Here is a 13,888-nt window from a genome sequence, read left to right as displayed (position 1 = left end):
TAATGTCATGATTAAGAAAAATCATGAATAATAATGACAGGGGAGTTTAGCATTTTGGGGGGGGTATGTGAATTTGTGCCAATGTAACTTTCTCACTCATCCCTATTCACAGTTCAGTTTATCCATAATCATGGTAGCACTAGTATCCAAATTAATTTAGAAGTGTTCAGAAAAATCTTCTATTCTTACTTACAATAAAAGTGACTCCAAAATGACACAATACATTATTCACCGTTCAGTTCCTATTGAGCAAAACATTATCTGGTGAAAAAGATATGCATGAAAATACCCTCAAATAAAAGGTGACATTCTGAAATGTCGCCTCATATGAAATATTTAATTTGAAATTCAAAATGCTGGACTGTAAAGACAAATGTAACATTTTAGCTTCACTGTCCAAATACAAAAATGGTGTTGAGTGTATATTCTACACCCCTGAGACTCAGGGTTAAATAGCCCACCTCATTGTAGAATGGACAGTTGGTGGACTTCTGTGTAGCGGTTTTCTTCTTCACTTCTCCCACTCTGATGTACACGGCTGGGTTTATGTTCACGCCCACCAGTTTCTGGGCCTCCAATACATTCACATTAACCTGAGAGAAAGAGCGACTTTGAGGTGCTGGTCTTGAAATTAAGTTTTTCATGGGACAAATAATGGTGTGATCATAAAGATTAGATGGACCCAACTTTGTCCCGCTTTAAATTAAGTGCAATTCATGAAGGCCTTATCAAGCATTAATAAAGGCTTCAAAATCACTATATTATTGTGTCACAAATCATCTAGAACTGTATGTCATGCTCTATCAAGGATTCATAAATGTACCATAACTGTGACATAACCACCAATGTCAAAAGTGACATAACCCACTATGTCAAATATTACATAAACCAGTGCTTTTTAAAGGGTGACATAAGCATCTCTTAATAATGGTGTTGGGGGAAACTTTTCCTTTGCCTTCTCCTCCATAACTTTCATCACTCACCTGGAAGCTCTGTACTCGAGGTGTGGCGGCAAGCACATGCTTTGAAAGAGGTCTGCAACGACTAAAACACAGACAACTCAGCATAAAAATATAATCGTGTCTAAAAATTCCTCTACAGAAACAAGAGAAAAAAAACACCTTAAAAGGGGAGTGAACATTATGTTGGCAGACTCCATGTCTGATATATCATAATCGTCATCATCCTCGTCATCGTCTTCATCATCCTCGTCCCCGGTTTTGACCAGACCGCGCCCTAATTTCCTGGTCTCTCGGTCGAGTTTCTCGGGTCGCAGACCCTGTTTTAACCTGAGAGTCAGAGTATCATCATTTGGATCATTGTCATATGAAATACAATAAGAAATACAAATACAGGTGTCTGGACAAATGAACAAAATGTCTAACACTTGAGAAATCGTCCACAGAAACATTCCATATGACTAGAGTTCACTGAATGTGATCTTATCTCAGAATGGCATCAATCAATCAAATTTGAGCACTCTTCAATCATCTCTCAATTATAGTGTCTAGGACTTACCTAGGTTCAGCAAAACCTGAGTTTCTGATAAAAAGACCTGAACTGAGAAAGGGGGAAAGGAGAGAAAATGAGAAGAGAGTTTGATATGTGACTTGAAGATTATTATTTTAATATAATGAAATATTAATTAATCAACATTAGGAAGAATATAACAACGTCGGTGAGCATGCAATCTGTTATCAAATATAGTGGACGAAATGGGGCAGTATTCGACATACTATTCTTTCACTCACTCATCATTGTCTTCCACATTGAGGAATTCCTCACCCTCCCATCCACCGGCAGCACCTTGCACAGGGTGGTATCGTACGTCCAGCTCAATGTATATCTGAACATATGAAGTATATAAAAAGTGCCTTTATAGATAAATAAACGTATGTGTGTGTGTGTGTGTGTGTGTGTGTGTGTGTGTGTGTGTGTGTGTGTGTGTGTGTGTGTGTGTGTGTGTGTGTGCCAGGATCATACATTTAAAAAAAAAAATGCATTCCACAGTAAAGTGGAGGGTCATTCTCGGTATCCTCCCTGCAGAAGCCTCCACTGGGGTATGTGCTTGACTTACATTTGTCTGGCTGTGGTTGCTGTCTGTCAGTGGCTCTCGGAGTATCAGTCTCCCAGAGGTCACCACATGCTGAAGACTGATGATTAATTTACCCAGGAGCCTGAGGGAGACATCACAGTCAAACAGTGTTCGATCACCCCTCCATATATGCATATTATATATATCAATTGAATTAAACAATAGATTCAATTCAGCATTTGTCTTTTGTTGGGATTTATTTTTCCTCTCAGTGAAGAAAGGTTGGTCACAAACTCTACATACTGTAAGGTTGACAGGTTGGACTGCGGAGAGGTTTACTTGTGTGAGGTGCCGAGGAGACAAAAAGCTGGTTACTCCTCCTTAAAACTCTCCTCGTGTCCATATAGATGAGTAAAGTGTGCACTGGACAAAAACTGTTCTGTTCTTCCTCCAGAGAGGAGAAAGGCGGGGGTTGAAAAGCATTCTAATCTGAAGCAATTGTAGGACCGGCTGTAGGGTAACCTTAGATAACCCCAGGGCAAATTGCAGGCACAAGTGATGAACTGCATGCAGCTCACACACTTCTTGATTTGCAGAAGTAAGGGCAAGTAGCAAAGCAGTTTTGAAAGAGAGGCACTCACGCTTTCCATCGGCTCTCAAGGCTGGTATGAAATACTGTAGCTTAGAGCACAATAGACAGGGGTGTGTGCTTAGTCCCTTCCTATACTGCTGTACTCCTTGTTTACACATGACTGCGTGGCCAAGCACGACTCCAATATCTTCATTAAGTTTTCTGACAACACAACGTTAGTAGGCCTGATAACCGACACCGTTGAGACAGCCTATAGGGAGGAGGTCAGAGACCTGTCCGTGTGGTGCCAGGACAACAACCTCTCCCTCAATGTGATCAAGACAAAGGAAATGATCACGGACTACAGGAAAAGGAGGGCCGAGCATGCCCCCATTCTCATCGATGGGGCTGTAGCGGAGCAGGTTGAGAGTTTCAAATTCCTTGGTGTCCACATCACCAACAAACTATCATGGTCCAAACCCACCAAGACAGTCGCAAAGAGGGCACGACAACACCTATTCCCCCTCAGGAGACTTAAAATATTTGGCATGGGTCATCAGATCGTCAAAAATGTTATACAGCTGCACCATCGAGAGCATCACCGCCTCAAAGTGCTACAGAGGGTACTGCGTAGGGCCCAGTACATCACTGGGGCCAAGCTTCCTGCAATTTAGGACCTCTATACCAGGTGGTGTCAGAGGAAGGCCCAAACATTTTTCAAACTCCGGTCACCCAAGTCATAGACTGTTTTCTCCGCTACCGCATGGCAAGCGGTACAAGAGCATGAAGTCTCGGTCCAAAAGGCACCTTAACAGCTTCTACCCCGAAGCCATAGACTACTGAACAGCTAATCAAATGGCTATCCGGACTATTTGCATTGACTCCCCCCCCCCCCCCTTTTTTTTACACTGCTGCTACTCGCTGTTTATTATCTGCAGTTGAAGTCGGAAGTTTACATACACCTTAGCCAAATACATTTAAACATTAACCTATCAGAAGCTTCTAAAGCCATGACATCATTTTCTGGAATTTTCCATGCTGTTTAAAGGCACAGTCAACTTAGTGTATGTAAACTTCTGACCCACTGGAATTGTGATTCTGGGAATTATAAGTGAAATAATTTGTCTGTAAACAATTGTTAGAAAAATTACTTGTGTCATGCACAAAGTAGATGTCATAACCAACTTGCCAAAACTATAGTTTGTTAACAAGAAATTTGTGGAGTTGTTGATAAACGAGTTTTAATGACTCCAACCTAAGTATATGTAAACTTCTGACTTCAACGGTATACATAGTCACTTTACCCCTACCTACATGTACATATTACCTCAAATACCTCGACTAACACATAACCCCGCAAATTGACTTGACCACTTCACTTTTTCCACAGTTTGTTATGTTAACGCCTTATTCTAAAATTAATTAAATTGTATATTGTCCTCATCAGTCTACACACAATACCCCATAATGACAAAAGAAAAACAGGTTTTTATACATTTTAGCACATTTATTATAAATAAATAAATAAAAGATCACGTTTAGTATTCAGACCCTTTACTCAGTACTTTGTTGAAGCACCTTTGGCAGCGATTACAGCTTTGAACCTTCTTGGGTATGATGCTACAGGCTTGGAACACCTGTATTTGGGAAGTTTCTCCCATTCTTCTGTGCAGATCCTCTCAAGCTCTGTCAGGTTGGAGGTGAAGCATTACTGCACAGCTATTTTTAGGGATCTCCAGAGATGTGCGATCGGGTTCTTGCTGGGCCACTCAAGGACATTGAGACTTGTCCCGAAGTCACACCTGCGTTGTCTTGGCTGTGTGCTTAGGGGCATTGTCCTGTTGGAAGGTGAACTTTTGCCCTAGTCTGAAGTCCTGAGCGCTCTGGAGCAGGTTTTCATCAAGGAATCTCTGTACTTTGCTCCATTCATCTTTGCCTTGATCCTGACTAGTCTCCCAGTCCCTGCCACTGAAAAACATCCCCACTGCATGATGCTGCCACCACCATGCTTCACAGTAGGGATGGTGCCAGGTTTCCTCCAGACGTGACGCTTGACAGACGTGACCAGAGAATCTTGTTTCTCATGGTTTGAGAGTCTTGTTTTTTGGCAAATTCCAAGCGGGCTGTCATGTGCCTTTTACTGTCGAGTGGCCTCCGTCTGGCCAAACTACCTTGGTGGAGTGCTGCAGGTATGGTTGTCCTTCTGGAAGTTTCTCCCACCTCCATAGAGGATCTCTAGAGCTCTGTCAGAGTGACCATCAGGTTATTGATCACCTCCCTGACCAAGGCCCTTCTCCCCCGATTGCTTTGTTTGGCCAGCTCTAGGAAGAGTCTTGGTGGTTCCAAACTTCTTCAATTTAAGAATGATGGAGGCCACTGTGTTCTTGGGGACCTTCAATGCTGCAAAAATGTTTTGGTACCCTTCCACAGATCTGTGCCTCGACCCAATCCTGTCTCTGAGCTCTACGGACAATACCTTTGCCTTCGTGGCTTGGTTTTTTGTGCTAACATGCACTGTCAACTGTGGGACCTTATATAGACAGGTGTGTGCCTTTCCAAATTTATTTTACCTTTATTTAACTAGGCAAGTCAGTTAAGAACAAATTCTTATTTTCAATGACAGCCTAGGAACAGTGGGTTAACTGCCTGTTCAGGGGCAGAACGACAGATTTGTACCTTGTCAGCTCGGGGATTTGAACTTGCAACCTTCCGGTTACTAGTCCAACGCTCTAACCACTAGGCTAAAGGGCTTGTAAGTAAGCATTTCACGGTAAGGTCTACTACACCTGTTGTATTCGGCTGGGGGTCCCATGGCGGGACTAAAGGCTTTAAACTGGGCATAAACGATGCACACCCTTCATGAAACGACATACAAGTGGATGTTTTCTTCCTGATTTGTTTTGTAAAAAGCATATCACTTCGGATACACAGCACTTATTGTCATACAGTGAACATGTGGAAGGGGCCCTGGCACCCGCAACAACCTTAAGTGGCAGTCCTGTCGCATTTAGATTCATCCATTCACGGGCCAGGCCCAGAGGGCCAGCTGATCTGGATGAGGATGGAAGATTTATTCAGTAGAAAATGGGTGGTTTAATGGCGAACTGAACTCTGCATCTCCTTGCAATCGTGGATAGTGCACAGGGATGAACTGCACATGCGCATCAATTCTCCCTTTTGGCAGTGAGCTGTCCACAAGCTTGATGACAGAGATGGTGTGCTCCGACACTCTGGTGGTGTTCTAGAGATTCACCCTCTACATTTAAATAACTAGGCCCTGTGCCTTTGGAGAACGAACAGTGCTTGGTGACAACTGTGATGTTAGCCCAGCTAGTGTTAGCCTGGGGCTGTTTTAACATGCCCCTACCCATGGGCTTGAGCGTGGTAACACACAGCGTTTAATTTAGCTGAGCTAGCAGTATTTAGCTAGCTGTCAGCAGTCTGGGCTCTTTTATTCAATACATATCCGAACTAGATCAGCCGTTGATAGGGACTCTCTTTGTAAAAAAAAAGTTGTAGACTTTTTCCTCTAGCAGCACACTACAATGCGAGCAAGATTCAGGGTTATCGAACAAGACGTGGCCCTGCTCAACCCCCAGACATGAAATACAAAGGGGATATGAATCCTTGTCTGAAATCAAAGACCTGCATGCGCACGGACAAGGTGCGGGGTCCTTAGCCTTGTTAGAGTTGACTTGTGAATGTGGTGAGAGTATCCATATCGCAGGGAGAAAGTTTGGTAGCTTTGTAAGCTAGCTGACATTAGCCGTGTGGGCTTTAGCCCATACAAGAGAGATAAGCTAGCAGTGTGCTAGCAGAGGTAAACCGTGCACGCATTTGGCCTAGCATAAGCTAGCAGTGGCACAGCTCGCCTTGGTTAGTTAGCGGATCACTGTGTGATGGGACTGGTTCCATTAGTAAGCACAAAGCAACTGATTGATAGGTGAAATAAATATGAGAGCTAAGCTAGCAGTTGCTAGATGGCAGTTAGCTAGCTGATGTTAGCTGTGTGGGTTAGAAGCAACGTGGATGGCGTCTTCCTTCACTTTTGGAGTTTCTCTGACCTTATCACCATGAGGTTGGTCAGTTTAGTAAGCACAAGGTTAGCTGTGAGGTTTTAGTTTTAGCTAAGCTGTTAGTTAGTTAAACTGGTAGTTAGCTAGCTGGCATTTGCCTCGTGGGCTAGTAGCCTAGCTTGAGCTAGCCGTAGAAAGTCGCGTGGGTGGCGTCTTTCTCTGGTCTTGCATGTCCCTTTGGCTGTAGCACCAGTTGGACAGGGCAGTGAGCACAAAATGAGTGAATGCTAGGTGCGCTAAATAAGGGAGCTGGATAGCAATTCCACCATTGGTGGGTAGGACTAGCTAGAAGCGGTATCGTAAATTCACTCACTTTTGTACATCGTACAATTGACCTTATTTTAGCTCCCAATACTTGCAGATCAACTGTACAATACCATTGTAAAGCACAATTTATCCCCTTTCCAATAAAATCCATGTCGAGACCTCCACGCTGCCTGTTTCTGCATGATTCAGGAAGGCAATGAGCTCCGTGGGGTCTTTGAAAAAATGGTGTGTGGGGAAGCAAGACTACTGCGTGATAGTGAGAAGGAGAGATGTCTTGTGGGGAAACAGCTTTTTTTTCACTCGATCTGTCCAACTTATCACCTTATCGCCTCTACAATGTAAATAAATCACTATAAAGAGTTTATATAATGTGTCATTACATACCTATTTGAAGGTTTGTGTCGAATTTGAATCGGGTTTTTAGGGCGGTGCTAAAGTGATCTTCAGAAGTGAACAGTGGCTTTGAGAGTCCTGATCGCTTGCAGTGATGACGCAAAACATGACTTAGGTATCCCCCCTGACCCCTGTCACTGTCCATCTCTTGTTTTTAAACGATGAGAGAAGTGCTACACCTGGTGGAGAGAGATTGTAAGACAGAAAGAGTTCCTTTATGTGTGCTGTTCGTTACAGCATGACACGTCACAATGTAACGGAGGGTCAGTTTTTTTCAACTTTTCTCCAATACTATAGAGCCATTACCATGTCGATCAACGCTTGAATAGAAACGTAGTTCACACCCCAGATTTTGAAGTCAACACAGTCACTACAGTCCCATTAGTTCTTTGCAACCTCGTTTGAATGTCGCGGTTGCACACATTTGTACGGAATGGGCGGAGTTTACGTTAGCTAGTTTGCCTTGACGAGTTAGCTAGCTTGGTTAGCTCGCTTTGCAGTTTTAGCTAGCCTAGTTATTTAGCTTTGCAGTGTTAGCTAGCCTAGTTTCGAGAGCCTCTTTGTTTCACGCAACGACTTATAAAGGGGGAGGGTCGGGAGGGTCCCTCCCGGTCGCAGCGCAGCTTGTCTGTCTTCGACAGAAGTGGCGATACCCCAAAGAGAGATATCGTGAGATATCGAACAATTATTTAAAAGAGAACTACTATTGATATGTGTGGCCTTGCATTTCACAGTTACGTCATATGATCTGTAGACTAACCTGTTGCTGAAAACCTTGCTGCAGTTGTACACGCTGACAGAGAGTACCTCGTGCTTGATGACCTTCCCATAGGTTGGCCACCTGAAGTGCTGCAGAAATGGAGACATTCAAGAGTATGGAATAGCTGTTAATAATTTGAGGGGGCGATATTCTCTCATCAATCACACATTTGCTTGCCATTTCCAGGATCCCAGGACAGAAGTGAACTTTGTATTTTGTAAACAAAACACTTAAAAGTCACCGATGACATCTATATTTAAAGTTTTGCTAAAGAGGGACCAACATGATTGGAATTTCTGCAAAACTTTTCAGGCATTAGTTCATTGTTGTTGCGCTGTAGATACATTTGTAAAAAAAACATCAGGAAAACAGTAACACCATAAAATGGGATCATGCATGTGTCTGTTCAAATTGTATAATAGCATCAATCAAACATATCTGTAATTAGCAAATAGATCATTAGCAGTCGATAACTGCCACTATTTTTATTTTATTTATTTTACCTTTATTTAACCAGGCAAGTCAGTTAAGAACAAATTCTTATTTTCAATGACGGCCTGGGAACAGTGGGTTAACTGCCTGTTCAGGGGCAGAACGACAGATTTGTACCTTGTCAGCTCGGGGGTTTGAACTCGCAACCTTCCGGTTACTAGTCCAACGCTCTAACCACTAGGCTACCCTGCCGCCCCAAACTAACTAACCCTCAACAACTGCGAATGCAAACAAGAAACTGAATACGCTTCTTTACGAGTGACATGGAGACTCCTCATGTTGATTCAGTACCACCTTCAATTTGTGTTTGTGAAAGGTTAACCCCAGTCTGTATTTTGTGTGTGCATGCTTGTCACCCAGTGCCACTGTGAGCTTAGCACCCGTGTTTGCTATGTGTGGAGAATGTCCACCCATTACCGGTAAGGTAAATGACAACTTGATGACTCACAGAGAGAAGAATAGAGCCTTGAGCTCTATCCAACCTACAAGTAGTGATAGCATTGCTAATAAAATATCATACAAAGAACCTGGAGCAGTAAGAAGAGAGAGAGCAAGCTGTTCCTGGGGCTCTGTTCACAAACACAAAAAGACCCCACAGACCTCCAGGACAGCAACACAATTAGACCGAACCAAATCATGAGCAAACAAAAAGATAATTACTTGACACATTGGAAAGAATTAACAAAAAAACTGAGTAAACTAGAATGCTATTTGGCCCTAAACAGAGAGAATACCTGACCACTGTGACTGACCAAAACTTAAGGAAAGCTTTGACTATGTACAGACTCAGTGTGTCACGTTCTGACCTTAGTTCCTTTGTTTTTGTCTTTGTTTTAGTATGGTCAGGGCGTGAGTTGGGGTGGGCAGTCTGTGTTTGTTTTTCTATGTTAGTTTTTGAGTTCGGCCTAGTATGGTTCTCAATCAGAGGCAGCTGTCAATTGTTGTCCCTGATTGAGAATCATACTTAGGTAGCCTGGGTTTCACTTTTGGTTTGTGGGAGTTTGTTTCCGTGTGAGTGTTTGGGCCACACGGTACTGTTTCGGTTTTCGTTCGTTCACTTTATTGTTTTGTATTTCAGTGTTCAGTTCGTTTCATTAAACATCATCATGAACACTCACCACGCTGCGCTTTGGTCCGATCCTTACTCCTCCTCAGACGAAGATATCCATTACACAGTGAGCATAGCCTTGCTACTGAGAAAGGCCACCGTAGGCAGACCTGGCTCTCAAGAGAAGACAGGCCATGTGCACACTTCCCACAAAATGTGGTGGAAACTGAGCTGCACTTCCTAACCTCCTGCCAAATGTATGACCATATTAGAGACACATATTTCCCTCATATTACACAGAGCCACAAAGAATTAAAACACAAACTCAATTTTGATAAACTCCCATATCTACTGGGTGAAATACCAGTGTGCCATCACAGCAGCAAGATTTGTGACATGTTCCCACTAGAAATGGGCAGCCTGTGAAGAACAAACACCATTGTAAATACAGCTTGATGCTGCTTTCCAATAATTTTTGAGGGTCTTATTTTGGTGTCATGATGACCAATGCTTAAAAACTCTTAAGGATTGGATCCCTTTTTAAATTTTCCCCCCAAAATGACATACCCAAATCTAACTGCCTGCAGCTCAGGACCTGAAGCAAGGATGTGCATATTCTTCAAATCAAATAAAATTGTATTAGTCACATGCACCAAATACAACAGGTGTAGACCTTACAGTGAAATGCTGACTTACGTGCCCCTAACCGATAGTGAAGTTTCAAAAAATATGGATAAGAATAAGAGATAAAAGTAACAACTATGAATATTCTTGATACATTTTGAAAGGAAACACATTGAAGTTTGTGGAAATGTGAAATTAATGTAGGATAATATAACACATTAGATCTGGTAAAAGTTAATATAATACAATACAATAATATTTTGTACCATCATCTTTGAAATGCAAGAGAAAGGCCATAATGTATTATTCCAGCCCAGGCACAATTTAGATTTTGGCCACTACATGGCAGCAGTGTATGTGCAAAGTTTTAGACTGATCCAATGAATGATTGCATGCATATATGTTCAAAATGTTGTATAAAGACGGCCCAAATGTGCCTAATTGGTTTATTAATACATGTTCAAGTTCATAATTGCACACTCTCCTCAAACAATAGCATGGTATTATGTCACTGTAATAGCTACTGTAAATTGGACAGTGCAGTTAGATATGTATTAATATCACCATGTAGACTAGACAACCCGCACAGCACACCCGCACTGTATCTGCGAGCTACTGTCTAGAGCGCAGGTGCCTATACCAGAGTAGGCACATTTGCTATTTAATGCAACCGTTTTTGTGACAAAACTATTGGTAGACTTTAAAATACAATGGAAGCATATCGAACATAACGCACGGATGTAATCTGCAACAAGTCCATTTGGTGGAAAGTGCTCATATTTTCTTTATGCGGATTCTAGAATATTCTCATGAAAATCCGTCGCCAATTGGATGGAAAGCTACTGACTTCCAAACCATGTACATAAACCTTCACTAGCCCCGATTCCAGTATTTATTTATACAGCTTTCGTTTGGGTAATGTCTCATATGTCCACCTTGATCACGGTTCTGCAGCACTGACAGCTGTGTTGTTGACATGACAACTGGGCCGGAGATCCGAACCTTCGAATGGATCATGTGACAAAAGCATTCATTTTGATTGGCTGTTGCTTGCAATTAGTTGCACAAATCCAAAGTGGACTTGTGATGTTTGTTTGTGTGTCTTCTTAGCGTTTATAGCAATGGTTATCAACTGTACAGCAGAAATGGAATTTAAATCACAGAAACTAGGTGTTGTTGTGGCAGCTGTAGAGAAGTACTTGGGAGCACAAGATTTTAATTAAGAAGAGTTACAGAGTGTGTTGAGTGGTAGTGTCCTGTCCTCTCAGGCCATTGGCCTGGGGTAGGATCAGGTTAAAGTAGTGGAACTAGTTGCACAAAGTTGAAAAGTTTCAACTGAATGCAACCAAGTTGCAGATAAGTTGCTTATTAGTTGTGTATTAGTGTTTCACATAGCAATCAAAAAGCAACTCAGTTGCAAGCAACTACATTTGTGTGCAAGTTGCGTTGTGTAATATGCTCGATGTTCACCAGCTGCATATGCGTTTTGTTCTGCCAGATGTCTAACCCACAGTTTCCGTACGATGCACGTGCTTTGCTTTTTAACTAGCTAAAATGCTAGCTAGTTGGAGTCTGTGATTGTATTTCCGTTTGTACCACCGTGCTACGTAGCGTTTCGGACTGCTCCATTGACAATGAATGACTTCCACCTGAAGGCAAAGAGTTTGATGCATCTAGTGGACATGAGGCATTAGGGATAATATACGAGGGGCTGGCTATGTGTTCTATGGAAAATAATGAACAATTCGGGAGGTGTTCCACAACACCATTATAGAGTGGAACTAACTTTCCACAGAAGTTTAATTATTTTCCAGAGAATGCATAGAGCCCCGAGTTGATTATCCTCATTATACCATGGCTATCATTTAACACATTTGCTGCAAAAAAATGTTATTTTGCAGGTAAAAAATGTGTTCAACATCCACTGCAGGTTCACTAGATAGCTAGCTACAGTATTTGTCTTGGTAACCAAACCATCAGTCCTAGCTTGCTATTATGAAAATTGAATTCAACAATGCCAATAATGTTTTCAATTCAACTTTTGCTTTCAAAAGCAGCTTAAACATAGAACATGTAAGATTGAACTATAGCCATTGAATTCTACCGTGCTGATATACTGTGCGTTATTGGGAAATAATGCATGCTCGAGAATTCCCTTCAAGCCAATCAGAAATGAGTATTCAACAATACCATGATATAATTAAGTGATAATGCCCGAAAAGCAGGTGTTTGGTAGGATATATTGGCATGGGTGTTGTTAGGCCGGAGACGAAGTCGATGGCCGGCAAACCGTGTCAATATATCCTCCAAACACCGGGCATTATCACTTTTATACAACGGGTTACCAATATATTCAAATAATGATAGACATATTTTCATTAAAACGTATTCATACTATTTCATCCGTCCACAATATATAGTCCCGACACAAATCTAGGGTTGCTACCCAAGCCGGCTGGTTGCCAGAGACGTGACCCAGTCTTTCAGTCTTTTTGTTCTGTATCCATGGACGCGACCCAATCATTTGTTCTACATCTTGGCTAAAAATTCCATTGCCATACTTGCTGGCAAAGTTCTTATCCCTTGCTTGCTAGCTAGCCAACCACGGCTAACTTAGTCACGTCAAAAAGGGCAGCCAGAATAACAGCAAAGTAGCTGCATTTGCATTTGTTTAAACTGTTTTCTAGTGACATTCATTACAATGAGCTAATGAGGCACAATTTCGCTTGGCATAGAAAATGTGCTCTCTCGTCAGGACACTGTTGTTCAGAGGAGCTAGCCAACAACACAACAAACACAATCACTTCAAACTGAAGCTGGAGACTGCAAACTAGTTGCACTTTGTTTCATTTGACCCTTTTTCAATTGACATTTCTTTGTATATATCCATAAAAATGTATCCATAAAAATGTGGCTTGGTTGAAATTGCAGTATTTATTTTGTTTGAGAATTAAAACGTGAGCTAGCAACTTTTGACAAACTGGTTTCGTCTGGACAAGCAAATGGTTGCTTAGCGCAACCAGATACCAACATGTTCTGTGGAGAAAAAAATTAGGAAGTAAACTGAAATTCCATTTAGGAAGTAAACTGAAACTCCGTTACAATAATTGAAAAAGGGCATCTCTTTTCAATAAACTGAAAAGGAGATTTAAAAAAAATAATAATAATTTAAAAAAAATAATTTCCTGAATTGAATGATTCCAACTCAAATTGACTACAACCCTGATACTGGGCCAAATATTTAATTCAAGAAGGATCTTACCTCATTGAAAATGGCAAAATTTTCACACTGAAGAATCTTGGTTTTGTGGGTAAAACCTAAAAAATGGATAAATATGCTGAGAAGACTGGAGACATATTACACACATTGTATGAATATACTGTAGGACAGAAAACAGTAGACATAATTACACTTGCAAAAACTTGAAAATAAGTAAATTAACCACCGTAGTTTTAATAAGACACTGTTTTCTTGAAATTGAATGGGTAATTCTTGAATTGCAGTGGCATTTGCGCCCCCCTTCTTTGCAAGCATGAAACACACTTTAAAATGGCAAATAGTTACACATCATACATGTTATTGTTTATATTGAACTGTTTACCATTGATACAACATAATGCA

General features: G+C 41.5%; 1 protein-coding gene across 1 annotated transcript in view; it reads right to left on the bottom strand.

Moving 5' to 3' along the window:
* LOC139413198 (fer-1 like family member 4) overlaps positions 1 to 13,888 on the bottom strand; it is a 104,361-nt gene that overhangs the window by 82,357 nt on the left and 8,116 nt on the right. Inside the window, exons 2-9 of the mRNA XM_071160300.1 lie at positions 13,529 to 13,584; positions 8,103 to 8,191; positions 2,078 to 2,177; positions 1,752 to 1,846; positions 1,519 to 1,560; positions 1,122 to 1,289; positions 984 to 1,044; positions 462 to 593 (exon numbers count right to left, since the gene is read on the bottom strand). Coding sequence (XP_071016401.1) covers positions 462 to 593; positions 984 to 1,044; positions 1,122 to 1,289; positions 1,519 to 1,560; positions 1,752 to 1,846; positions 2,078 to 2,177; positions 8,103 to 8,191; positions 13,529 to 13,584 — 743 coding nt within the window. The remainder of the gene's footprint in view (positions 1 to 461; positions 594 to 983; positions 1,045 to 1,121; positions 1,290 to 1,518; positions 1,561 to 1,751; positions 1,847 to 2,077; positions 2,178 to 8,102; positions 8,192 to 13,528; positions 13,585 to 13,888) is intronic.

Source organism: Oncorhynchus clarkii, chromosome 7 (genome assembly GCF_045791955.1).
Source record: "Oncorhynchus clarkii lewisi isolate Uvic-CL-2024 chromosome 7, UVic_Ocla_1.0, whole genome shotgun sequence".
NCBI lineage: Eukaryota > Metazoa > Chordata > Actinopteri > Salmoniformes > Salmonidae > Oncorhynchus > Oncorhynchus clarkii.
This window is presented reverse-complemented; position numbering and strand designations above follow the sequence as displayed.